Source organism: Equus caballus, chromosome 9, assembly GCF_041296265.1.
Source record: "Equus caballus isolate H_3958 breed thoroughbred chromosome 9, TB-T2T, whole genome shotgun sequence".
Taxonomy (NCBI): domain Eukaryota; kingdom Metazoa; phylum Chordata; class Mammalia; order Perissodactyla; family Equidae; genus Equus; species Equus caballus.
In genome coordinates this window covers 53986442-53999710 of record NC_091692.1, presented here as the reverse complement: position 1 = coordinate 53999710, position 13269 = coordinate 53986442, and the positions used below count along the sequence as shown (strand labels likewise).

The 13269-nt window shown below is 42.6% G+C and overlaps 1 protein-coding gene across 5 annotated transcripts; it reads right to left on the bottom strand.

The window, feature by feature from the left end:
• Positions 1-2180: 2180 nt before the first annotated feature.
• Positions 2181-11542, bottom strand: PDP1 (pyruvate dehydrogenase phosphatase catalytic subunit 1). 5 transcript variants are annotated; one of them, XM_023648689.2, is made up of 3 exons: positions 11268-11502; positions 10454-10488; positions 2181-6235 (listed from the first exon to the last, which is right to left on the bottom strand). In XM_023648689.2, the coding sequence occupies exons 2-3, from the start codon at positions 10482-10484 to the stop codon at positions 4578-4580; spliced, it is 1689 nt and encodes a 562-aa protein (XP_023504457.1). In that variant the 5' UTR covers positions 10485-10488; positions 11268-11502; the 3' UTR covers positions 2181-4577. The 5 variants fall into 5 exon arrangements, with proteins under 5 accessions (XP_023504457.1, XP_023504459.1, XP_023504458.1 ...); XM_023648691.2 differs by having other exon boundaries at positions 11111-11463; XM_023648690.2 differs by lacking the exon at positions 11268-11502 and adding an exon at positions 10724-11088.
• Positions 11543-13269: the final 1727 nt, after the last annotated feature.

Below are 13269 nucleotides of genomic sequence, written 5' to 3'. Positions count from 1 at the left end.
CTAGGTCACAGTCTTAGGTGGAAAACTCTCTCCTCCACCCCTTGGGGTAGGAATGTGAACCGAGATGAAATAAACACTCAATCCTTTTGGAGCCAGGTACTAGATACTTCCAAATAGCCGGCAGTTCTTGGTGGGCCCTCAAAGGACTTCTCCTATTCTGTGCATATTGAGCTTCAGGCGCTCAACGGTTGAATGGGGACAACCTAGCAAAATTGTACTAGATCTGAATTGACTTTTTGGGTCCAACAGACTCATTGACAATTGACTCTCTGAGGTCTCTCCCAAAGAACACAGGAAGCCATGTCCCCTGGTGGGCTAAACCTGTGAAGGGGCCAATTTGTATACTGGCACTTAAAATTTTTAAGTATTAGTTCTTTGCAACAGGAAACTAGGTCAGGTTTTAGAAATCATTGAATCTTAACTATAAAATGAAACTATAGCTACAGGAGTAAATTTCTTCTCTGCATTTGAAGTGAGAGAACTTCTGATGAATGAAAGAAAGAACTTTTTAAAGTTCACTTGGGTTTTTTTTTTTATTGTATATCTCTAATGTAAAATAAAGTGAATGCTGAATATTTCTTATTCAGTATTGTGTTGGCTCAAAAAAACCCACAAAACCCATGGGCCCTACCGTTAAAAAACAGAAAATCTTGATGGATAAACAAGATATCAAGTTAAAAAATTATTAGAACAATTTAAAACCAGATATGTGCATATTTTACGGATCTAAATATTGGCTAAATAATTGAGCCTAAACTGTGTGGTCCTTAAAATATGTACCTTGGATATTATTAATAGCACATTAAATGCATGAATTTCATCATTCTTTATCTATTGACTTTGAAAACTTGTAATTTGAGAGTATGTGGAAAACAATAGTGTATATTGTTAGGATTCAATTCAAGGTATAAATTTTGTCATAAGAACCAGGCAGACAGGATTTAATAGGATTAAGCGCAGCTTTCAAAGTAAATTCTGAAAGGAACAAAGGAAATGGTCTTCACACAGTAACAAGTCAATTCACAAGCCATTGATATCTACCCAGCTTGTCCAGGACTCGGCTTTTGATGATCTAAAAAATTCTATAATGAATGTCGTCTTATTATTTATGAAAAAGGTCAGAACTAAGGTATGTTAATTTACAGATTAACACAGTTACCTAGACCCTCTTGCAATACCCAAGGACAAAACTAACAATAACCCACATTCAGGCATGTTTGACTAGTGAACAGGGAAGCTCATTCTAGGCAGTGTTAATCTTGTTTAATAAAAGCAGAAATACTTAAGTCAGTCACACCATCCCAGTCCTAATTTAACAGTCGGCATTTAATCTATTTCCTTCCTCATCCCTAATCAGAGCAATGACTGATGGAGTGATAAACCAAAACCATCAAAAACCAAGGTATAATTTGCCTTTTTCTTATACGATACTCATTAGTGCAATCATTTAATGAACTTAATTAACTCAACAAAATGCTCAGTGGGAGAGGTCCATAGAGGTCAACAGCAAAGGACCACTTCCTAACTCCAGATTTATCACCAAGAAAAATTTTCAACACTTGTTTAAAGGGCATTAAAAAAAAAGTCCCACCTTTAAGGTATAGAACATAAAACTCACCAGTAATTGTTTTTGCAAAGTTAAAGCTCTCCTCAACCAAACAGTATTTCTGAGAATTGCTAATCTAAAAGTTAGCTTTAAAATGGGGGGTAGGACTAACAATGCCCATCAACTAAAGGTAAATTATGGTATATTCATACAATGGAACGATATTTGGTAACAAGGAAGAGACTGTGAATACACTCAACATAAATGAATCTTTAAAAATTGAACAAAAGTCAGACACAAAAGAGTACATATTATATGATTTAATTTATATGAATTTCTAGATCAAGCAACATTAATCTATCATGATAGAAGTCAGAACAATAGTTACCTGGGGAGAGATTTACTGGAAAGGGGCATGAGGGAATTTTCTGGAGTAATGGAAAAGTTCTATACCTTTATTGGGGTTGTAGTTACCAAATCACAAACTGTATATTTAAAATCTACGCATTTTATTGAAAGTAAATTATACTTCAGTTTTTTTAAAAAAGTACTATTTACCTACTGGATCTTAAAGTATAATCTACCACCGTAGAAAGTATTTAATGAGTTTAACTATTATGAAAAACACAGGCCATTCAGAAAGCAGACATGAAGCTTTAATTCACTGTGGGCATTTCTCTGACCATTCTCTACATTATAAACTTCTCACTTCTTCACACAGATACATCCTCTATAAGACAGTTTTTCTACCAAGTACTATGTACCATACCCCCATTCCATTGACTAGTGATGGGCGTATTATAAATATCATGAGCCACTGATTAAATACAAATACAGAAGTTGATACATGTTAGAAAGTTTAAATAAGGAAAAGTTTAAGAAAGGCTAAATACCATGAAAGTTTACATGTATTCTTTAATTCCAGATATCACATCACAGTGACAACCAATTACAATAAAATCACAACTGCTTTTAGATGAGAGTACATTCAGATTTCTAACATCCAATTATTTTCATTTCCACAATGTCAACTCCACATTGCATTTTCATTTCTACAGAGAGTAGACTGGTTTTTGGACTGCAGACCAAGTTTCTTGTGTAATAATAAGAATTACTATCTTGATTATGACCACAGGAAACTAAACACTATATACAGACAAGACTTTTATTAAGTATATAGTAATATGGAACTCTTCAGTGATGGTGTCCAAAAGAAATTCAAATAGTAGCCTGAAAATGGGTTTTAGTTGCTGCTGCAGTCTATATATATTTCATTAAAAGATGAAGTCTTTTTCAAAACATTTAGAAATAAATATATAGTACAGCCTTTCCCCCTCCAAAATGCTGCCTGGAAGAAAAGTTCCAAGCTGACTTAAGAAAAAAAAAAAAAACAGAAAAAAACAAAAAAACCTCAGAAAACAAACAGTAGATGATATTCTGAGGTACAATCTTCCTGAGTTTATTTTTCAACTGGAACAAGTTCTGCAGTCAAGAGTTCTACAATGCTTTAGTGTCCACAGTCCAGAGGGAGTCCTTGAACATTTAGTTCATATTCTACAGAAATCCAAAAGGACTCCTACAGACCCCTCAACTAATTACACAAGGGAAAGCTAATCATGTGTTGTATTAAAATCTATATGAATCTCAAACATAGTCATAGCCAATCTTTTAATAGTGATGATAGAATAAAAGATGAAAATACATGCACAGCTGTACACAGATCACCATTAAACACAGGAACAAAATGCCATTTGATGCATATCAAATAAGCTCTCAAAAGCCGATCTGAATATATTTATTTTCATTTACTTTGATATATCATTAGAAGGGACTGCATATAATTGCGGAGACTGCTGCAAACAACACTTGATGCTACTAAGTGTTCTATTAAAGAAGCATCAGGCATGCACAATAGTTCGTTTAAAATTTCTCATGTATATATCTTAACAGTCCTATTTATAAGCTATAATATGTTTAAAGCATTTAGTAATTTTGAAACCAAATATTTTAATTGACCTATGTCTAAGTGGGGGAAAACAAAAACTTCCTCTGCCATCTCAATGGAAGGTAACATTAAACCTCACTCCCCAAATTGATATTTAAACTTATTTTATACGTCACCCTTAAGATTCCCAAAAGTGATGAAAATTCTCATCACTACTAAATTAGAAGTATGATTTCCCGGCAGCAGTCTACCCACCACACACTTACAGCACGCCAAGCCTTTGGAGATTACATGATAAGAGTGGTGCGCTGGTCGCTATAGATGACAGCAACTGAACATATCAATCCCTCCTTTTTATTATGGATCTTTTTATTTCAAACTAAATAAAGTTCTTCATTAATACAAACTGAAAAAAATCTTTTTTATTTAACATCAATGTAAGGGTAGATGAAACTAAAAATGTTTATTGTCTTCAAGTGAGTGAAAAAATAGAAAATGTTTCAATTACATTAAGTACTCAGCGGTGGGGAAGGGAGGTTGCTTAGTTCTTGGTCATTTATGGCTTAAAGCACTGGATCTGAAAATCACTTCAGGTTAAAATAAATTTATATGAATCATGCACAGATCGTATATCTAGGAAATCATGCAATAAATAAATGATCTCAGGTACACTGGAATCTTAGTGACAAAATGGGTCTGCAGGTGTGAACAGTAATGTTTCTTCCCTTTTACCAAAAGAATACGCCCAGCAAGATCCTTGCTTTCGGCCCATTCAAGAGTCTACTTGCTAGGTCATCCTGATTTTCTCAGATTGATAAAAGAAGCCAATGCCACAAGACATCTGCAATAAGGAACTGACTTGCCTCAAATGCAGGTGCTATGAGGTCCAAGCTAGGCAGAATGAAACTCTCATGATCCTGCCACCCTGCTGCAAAGTCAACCTGGAGTACTTGACTAGCTAGAGTATCAAATGGGTAAATGCTTAGAATGACCTACTGGAAATGTTTATTGTACTAGTATCTTTTAAAAATCTATCTGCCCTTTAAATCTATTTCATTTGAGAATTGCCAGGGTAAGATCCACTCACTATTCCTGGTTTTGATATGCCCCTACGACATGAGAATTGAACTGAACTACAATGATTGTAATGTCATCTCTGTACATCCGAGCAAGCTCTTCGGGAAGACTAAGCATTTTGGAGAGGCGCTCGTGATCAACAGCCCCAAACTCGTTGTTGCCCACAGCATGGCGAATGAGATGGGTTGCTGCATTCTGATCCTCAAATACCGAGGACATCTTGGCTCTCCTTTCTGTTAAAAGGCCATGCATCTGTCCCAGAGTTACCTTGTAGCCACCAACAGCTATTGGCTGTTGGTGATGCATGCCTGTTAGGTACTCACCCACAATCCTGACCACATCCTGTCTATGCATTGTCTCCCACAACCCATCAGTAGCCAACACCAGAAACTTATCCTGTGGCCTTAATCGGTGGTAAGTCACCTCTGGCTCAGCAGTGAGATAAGGAGGTGTGTAATAATTAGGAGGGATAAACTTGGTATATTCATTGTCATTCAACTGGTCTGGGCCAGATTCTATCACTCTCTTTTGAAGGTCAATGCTCCATTTGAACTTGACATCTCCAAAAGCCCTAAAAGGCATCAGCAAGCCAAGCAGCCGATCCTGTTTCACCACACTCTTGGCCTCATTCTTCGGGTGTTCCAATTTCAGTCGTTCCAGTTCTCTTTCATTCTGAGCATTGTGGTCATTAGAGAGAGTGACTGCTGACCAAGAGCCGTCCTCTTCCTGAACACCCAGCATGGCTCTGCTATCACCGGTATTGGCCACATGAAGGTCAACACCATCCACATGGGCTACACAAGCGGTGGCCCCAGAAAATGCCACTCGAAGTACCAGGTAGTTGAGGAAAGAATTGGGATCACCGACTTGAGCCTCCAAGGAGATGTCATTATCAAGCCTCTTGAAAGCATTAATTAAAGCCTCCTTAACATCAATATCAGTTGACTCCCCAGTGTTGAGGTCTATAAGCTCTTGCCAGTAAGTCCTCAAGCTGTTAAAATACAGTTTGGACGCCTCCTTACTGAAGTAATCATTGGGGTGCTTGTGCCACTGGAGAATGGGTAGCAGTGCCCGACCACTCTCCACTGCATTTTCAATCTCTAGCAAAGTCTCATGAGGTAACAAAGAGACAGCAATATAATAAAAGAGTCTTTCACTGACTGCCTGGGAACAAGCACAGCCTGCATGGCCATCAAAAACCCCTAAAAGCATCCCTCTGGTCTGCAAGCAGGTTGCTGCACTTCTCCGGTCCTCGATGGGTGCATTTGCAGGCAGCTGATTGCTGTCAAACCCAAGGACAGAACTGACATTTTTGCCATCAAATTCTGGCACTTTGAAACTATATTCATTAGCTTTCAGGATGCTGTTGACTTGAGGAGGTGTGAGGTAAAACTTCTGCGGTGTGGAAGCATATCTTCTTCCTTGGGTGTACTGCCACCAGTTGTCCTTCGGCCGGCAAAAGGTAGCATACGCAGGGTGGGATGTGTACCTCAGGCGACTTTGAGGAAGGTAAGGGGATGAGCAGCAGAGATGTTTGTGGTGGCAGTAACACGCAGTGCCATAGATTCTGCTCAGCTCACAGTTACGGATCAGAGGAAAAAACAGTTGAGTTGGTCCTGGCATGGCATCAGAGAATAGTGGCAGGCTGGAACTTCTGACTGGGATTCCTAGACAGCAAATTACACAGATACACACAGAGAAGAGTTAAGTTTCAGATTACTTAATCTATCTTTGCTTTTATAACAAATATTTACCAGGTGAATCTACGTTGCAAACCCTGTGCTGAGAGGCACTATATTTTATACACCCATGATGTACTATTTCTACAGGGTATATTCCGCTAAGCACAGCTCCCAATCATTAAGGGAGCCAGGACTGAACCGTAACCTAGTCTGTTCTCTTTTCTTCATATTTCTTTGTGCAGCACAAACTGTGCAGAATGTACAATAGATTTGGCTGGGGGAAGCTGAGGAGACGACAGTTATATAACATTAGGCAGTGGCAGTCTACCTGGCCAATTACTCTCCTCCCTATCCTTAAAAATGGCCTTAGATCTCCCATATCACACGGGGATTTCTCCCATTTATGAAGATCCTGTTTCTAGATCTGTGGTCAATTGTGAGCATTTGATACATATGTCTTTCTCCAAAGAAGTGTTAGGATACGTCCCCAACATGTATATTCATGAATTATTTTGTAAGCTATACACATACACTACTGTATTAATATAATGTTCATTATAATATATACAGAAAAAACTTTATATAATGAATAAAAATAGAAATTCCAATATTCCCTTCCTGCATCCAAGTGGATAATCTTGCAAACAATGCTTCTCTAGACCGCTGTGCCAATTTGGTGAGCTTAGAGACAGAGGTCTGCCACCAACTTGCCAAATGATCCTGGAAAAGACGGCTCCCCTCTTTGAGCCTCACTTTCGTAAGCTGGAAGTGAACACATCGGAGCAGATACTATCTAAGGCCGCTTCTAGAACTCCCTGGCTTTATGAAAAGCATTTGTTGAAGTGAAATACAATGCAGGCTGTATAGAAATGCAGGTTTGCAATACAAATGCAGGTTTCATTTATTCATTGTTTAATTTTACTGTGTCCTTCATGATAAGAAAGTTTAAGTATTCTAATAGTTCTAAAAGTTTGTTAGTAACATAAATGGTCTCAGTTTTGGAATTTAATTAACTTGCTAGCATTTTCCTGTTTATCAGCCATAAGGGAAAGATATAGAAATATTATTTGTATCTATTATGAATCCCAAGTAGAATTCACCCCTAGAAAAATATTTTCTCTTACATAATTTTTTTTTGGAAGATTAGCCCTGAGCTAATTGCTGCCAATCCTCCTCTTTTTTGCTGAGGAAGACTGGCCCTTGAGCTAACATCCGTGCCCATCTTCCTCTACTTTATATGTGGGACGCCTACCACAGTATGGTGTGCCAAGCGGTGCCATGTCGGCACCCGGGATCTGAACCAGTGAACCCTAGGCAGCCGAAGCTGAACATGTGCACTTAACCGCTGTGCCACCGGGCTGGCCCCTTCTCTTACATTAAAAAAAGAGGGGGGTATCTATTTGCCTCGGAAAGCAATAAACAGTGAAAATAATAGTCTAAAGTTTGGATAAAAAAGGTACAGCATTATAAAAATGAACAAAACAAAATCATATCACTGACTATATGACACTGAAAATATTCTGCCGGGCATTTATCTAGAAAATGTAATAAATGTGTATCATTAATCCAGATAATTTATGAAAAAAAAATTCCTCTTCTTCCTCAATAACATATTTCCCCTGAACTTTTGAGGTATTTTCAAAGTATTCATTTGGTCTATAAAGAAATCGGTTTTAGAAATACTTTAAATAAGGGGGCCAGCCCAGTGGCGCAGCGCTTCTCAGTGGCCTGGGGTTTGCCGGTTCAGATCCTGGCTGCAGACATGGCACTGCTTGGCGCCGCCATGCTACGGTAGCCGTCCCACATATAAAGTAGAGGAAGATGGGCACAATGTTAGCTCAGGGCCAGGCTTCCTCGGCAAAAAAGAGGAGGACTGGCGGTAGTTAGCTCAGGGCTAATCTTCCTCAAAAAAAAAAAAAAGAAAGAAAACTTTAAATAAGGGATAAATGCAGTAAACAAAAAGGAATAAGGAAAATAAAACCATTTCAGTACTAATATCAACTCTTCCTTAATAAGGTTGAACCCATTACAAAAAAAAAGTTACAAATATCATAGACAGTGTTACCTATACAGTACATTATTTTCATGTACCCTCTTTTGAAGAGTAATTTGAGAAGAAGTGATAAGTGGATTGTGAGGGAACAGAGAAAACCAAACACTGAATAACAACTGATTCTTGTTTGCTTCTGTAACAAGCACTGCATAAGCCAGTCATATGGAGCCCCTCTTGCAAGTGATAGAAAGTACCATTAACTGCACTATTTAAGAAAGGATTTGTTTACATAATTGAAGACAAAATTAGGCAATAGAAAGTAATGATTAGAATTTTGGAAATAAGATCAATAACTAAATAACCATTCTGAAATGCCGCAATGAAAAATAGGAATTCCAGAAGAACAGGACTCTATCAAGGCTAACCACTTAAATAACAGCACTTCAAACTGAATACCTGAAAGTCATCCAAAGGTGAAGTGGACATGACTGAGCCAGGAGATGTGCTCAAATGTTGGGCCGCATGACACTGGCTTCCAGACATAAACCATATCTTGTTAGGTTTGCATGCAGAAAGCACATTAACTAATTTCATGCTTTGCATAAAGATTTTCTATTACTAAAAATGTAAACAGATGGTACTCTTAATGAAAAGAAATTTCCTCTATAACTTTATATAAGCTTGCATTTGTGCTTCCATTAAAATTTAAGAATCTTACAGGGAAAAAAATATGTTTGTTTCTGTATGGAATGCAGATTGAATCAAAATACTATGGGTGTGTGTTTGGGAGGGGAGTTTCACAGCTGCACAACAAGATTTCGTTCTATGATGTGTAATCAAGAACTAAGTCCGGGGAAACCTGCACTTTCCTTAAATTCCTTTGTTTTTACAATTTTTCTGCTTTCATAGTTAACTGCAAAATGAATGAAATATTGTGGTAAAAGAACTAATGATTCATGCAGCAGATGCTTTGAATAATATGTAAACTGAAACAGCAAGCACTCAAATAAACAATATACTACATTTTTCCTTCAAGGCAAAAGTTCTCCAGATTAAAAACAAAAAAGCAGAGAGTGCATTTTATCAACTGTAACTTTCAGTTATTTAGGAGATAAGCACATGGACTGAGAAGGTATCCTAACGCCCCAACTCCCAACATGCCTTCAAAAGACAAATTCTTAGGCAAACTGGAATTTATGAAAACCCTGCTCTGTGATTAATGAATGTTCTATCATCACCAGTACAACTTATATATTCTCTCCATCAGACCAGATACCCTTGGAAGTCAAAGTACTTTCAAATGCTTTCAAAAACTATAAGCATTCAAAGACTCTGAGTATCTTTCTGAATATCCTGTGATTCAACAACAGCAAAAACCCATGAAATCAAAATTTTTACTCACAAACTTGCTAAATTAAGAAAGTAGAAGGCTCTTGATTAGGCAATGAGAACAGCAACAAGGTGCACTTGTAAACTAGAGCAGTGTCAAATTCTCAAGTAATTTCTAACCACAATTTCACCAAAAAGTTCCTATCCCATGATCCAGACTCAGTCACATTATATGCAGCATCTGAGACGGATTTGGCCGATTTTAGCAGATTTGGCTGATTTTGCCAATGACTAAGACTAACAGGAAAGGTGCACTGCAACCGGAACCAGGAGAGAGACCCATCCATTCTTACTAATGTGCTCAGCAGAGCCTGTGCCATGAAAAGATTCCACTTCATCAGTAAAGCCATGGAGCAAATTAATTAGAAAACGCTGTTACTGCACTGACTCCAGAGTTCTTTAGCTTTGCTTTCGGTGTAAATGAAAAAAATGCTATACTAGTCATTAAATGTGTCAGAACCTCGGTTTATGTAATCTGATTACATTAAACACCCTGCATCAAGACTCTCTGCGATTTTTCAGCATTTTCTGGAAATGCCTAGCCATTTCACAGCTCCCGTTATCTCTCGATGAAGGAAGAAATCGGCTTCCTTCAGAAGACACGAAGCCCCAAGCCAGCACTTTTGATTAGTTTCCTTTGTCCCTATCTGAAAACTGCACTCACTAAGGCATCAAAGCTATCTCAGTCCAGGATGCTTTTGCCCCTTTGTCTATCCGTCTCACCCCTTAATTCCACGGCGACCCACCTACAATCATCCACACACAAAATCAGTCACCATCCTTTCTGGGTACCCAACGCAGGTAGTTAGGGGAATACCTACCAATTCGTCTGGGCCCGGGACACACACACATTCTCCTGTCATCACAACACGGAGCCGACAACATCCACAACCCGCGCGGGCAGCAGCAGCGACAGCAGCACCGGCCCATTGAAAGCAAGGCAGAGATGCTCATTAGAAGAGGCGGCGGCGGGGGAGGCGGGAGGAGAGGAGGGGCGAGGTCTCGCTCCAGCCCGGTGAATGAGGCTGGGAGGGGAGAAGATGGAGGAGGGAGAAAGGGGTGGGGAGAAGAGGGAAACCAAACCAACCCACCCCGCGGGAGAAGCAGAGTTACAGCCCGAGGCGGCGGAGTCCTAGACGCGAGCAGAGACGCGCCCCGGGACCAGCCCCTACATCCAGGCCAGGCACGCACTCCCCGGCAGCGCGGCATCCTCTTCCCGCTGCCCGGGCTTCAATCCAGAAGACCAGGGGTCGCCCGCGGCGGGCTGTCCGTGGGCTCACCCCTGACCCCGGGGCGTCTAAGGAGGGACCCTCATGCAGAGACGCCGCGCCACCTGCGCCTCACGTCCCCGGAGCTCCCCCTTCCGCGGGTCCCCACAGCGCCCCCGGCACTGACAGCGGGCCCGCCCCCGCATCCCGAGCCCGCGGCTGCCCCCAGAGCCGCCACACCCGCCCGCAGCCCCGACGCCCCGCGCGCACCTGGCGCTCCGGGGTTCGTTCCTCCCCCGCCCCGGCCGGCCTCCGCACGCCCGCGGCCGCCGCTCTCTACGCGCACCGGGCGCCCCCTCACAACTTCGGGAGGCTGGAGGAGGATTCCGGACGGGGCGGCTCGGGGCCAGGAGTACGGAATACGAACCGGGCACGCCAGGGAAGAAGCCGCTTCTTCTCGACGAGGAGGCGGCGGCAGCACTACCCGGCGCTCCCTCCACGCAGGCCGGCACAACTCCCCGGAGCGAGGCCCCGCGACCCCGGCCGGCCCACTCCGCGCCCCTGCTCCTCCGGGCCGCCACCCTGCCCCGCCCGAACGTTCGGGCTGGAGCGCTTCCCGTCTTCCGATTGGCTGCGCAATGGCGGGTGGGCGGGGAGGAGGCGAGCGGAGGGCGGGGGCGGAAGCGCACCGCGCCTCTCGCCAGCTTTGTGACGTCACGGGGGTCAGACAATCCCTTCCATTCGGCGCGAGCAGCCCATTGGTTGCACGGGCCCGCCTCACGTGACCGCGCCCGGCCGCCGGTGGAAGGTGGGGCCGCGCGGGTGTTGGGAGCTAGGGGCGGCGGAGCGGGGCGGAGGTGGCCGGCCTGGCGGTGGTTTGGCAGGGGGGAAGCGCCTAGGTCAGCCCCAGCATCCCCACGAGTGCACGACCTCGGGCGCCGACTACGGCTTCGGGCGCCGACTATGCCCCGCTGGGCGGGCTTCCGCGAGTCCTGGTACCTTGGCCGGGGACTGGCCGTGCGCATGGGCGACCTGGGGGCCGAGCTTCCCCCCGCGCTTCGCCGGTGGGCCCAGGCTTCGTAGGATAGGCTGCGGGGGCGGCTCCCAGCCCAACGGGAAACTAAATTCCCTGCAGTTCGCCCCAATCTAGGATATAAGGCAGGGCAACCCGAGCGTATCTGTGGCCTCGTTCATTTGATGCTTTCCGGACTTTAGGAGCGTTAACTCGGTTATTATCATTTTCTGAACACCTCTCAGGTCCCGGAGAGGAGCTGGTCTAAACAGCTGCAAGAGGCCGTTGTGATGAAGGAATTCTTTTTCCTATAGAGTAGACGTGTGCTCACATTCTCTGAGGGGCTTTGAAATCGGTATTGTTTCCTTTGCGCTGAGTGGTTACAAGGAAGAGGGTACAATGCAGCCCACAGAAGTGGAAGGAGCACTGGATTGGAGTCAGAGGACCTCCGTCCAAGTCATTTCCTCTTTTTGAGACTCAGTTTCCGCCTCTGTGAGATAAGGTTAGGCTTGGGGTGGCATTGCCATTCTGTTGTTAGAAGACATCCGGAGGGCTTCTTCACTTGCCTCCTTCCACACATATCCGCTCTTTATGGGAACAGAGCCATAAAGCCTGAGGCTTCTACAAGTTTCATTGAAGGTGATATCGGGTAGATTTGCACTTATCCTGCCTAGTATCAAACAGTGCGTTTACTTTGATTTATTAAGCATATCTGCTTGTTAGCCAATGAAGTTCCCAAAGTGATGTGGGCTGGATATAAAAACTCATGTTAACAGTATTGTGGAGTTTTATTTAATCTTGCATTATCTGGTTTTTATGTAATAAAGGAAAAACTTCATAGTGTGCCAGAAACTGGTTCTTCATAGCTCCTGGATCTTTCCAGCCTCCTCTATTCTCTAAAATAGAGGAGAGCCTTTTTGCCAGCCCCAGGCAGCCCATGGAACTCTTGCTACTCTTATGTGACCTTCATCTCAGTTTACGTGGGTCCATCTACCTTGCTTCACCCCCTTCTTTTTACTTCCTAACTGAGCTTCCCATAAATTCCTAAGTATTCATTCTCCTTTGTCCTGTTGAATATCTGATTTAGGTATCTGGTTTTCTCTTGTCTCATAGACCAGGATAGAATAAGGTGGTATAGCCTAGTGAATAAGAGCATAGCTGGAGCCACACTGCCTGGGTTCCATTCTCAGCTCTGCAGCTTATTTGGGCAACCTCGTCCTGGCTCAGTTCTCTAATATGTAAGATAAGAATAAAAACAATAGTAACTCAGGCCAGCCTGGGTGGCCTAGTGGTTAACTTCGCATGCTTTGCTTTGGCGGACGGGGTTTGGTTCCTGGGTGTGGATCTACCACTCTGTTAGTAGCCATTCTGTGCTGGTGGCCACATACTGAAAAATAGAGGAAGGTTGCCAAGAATG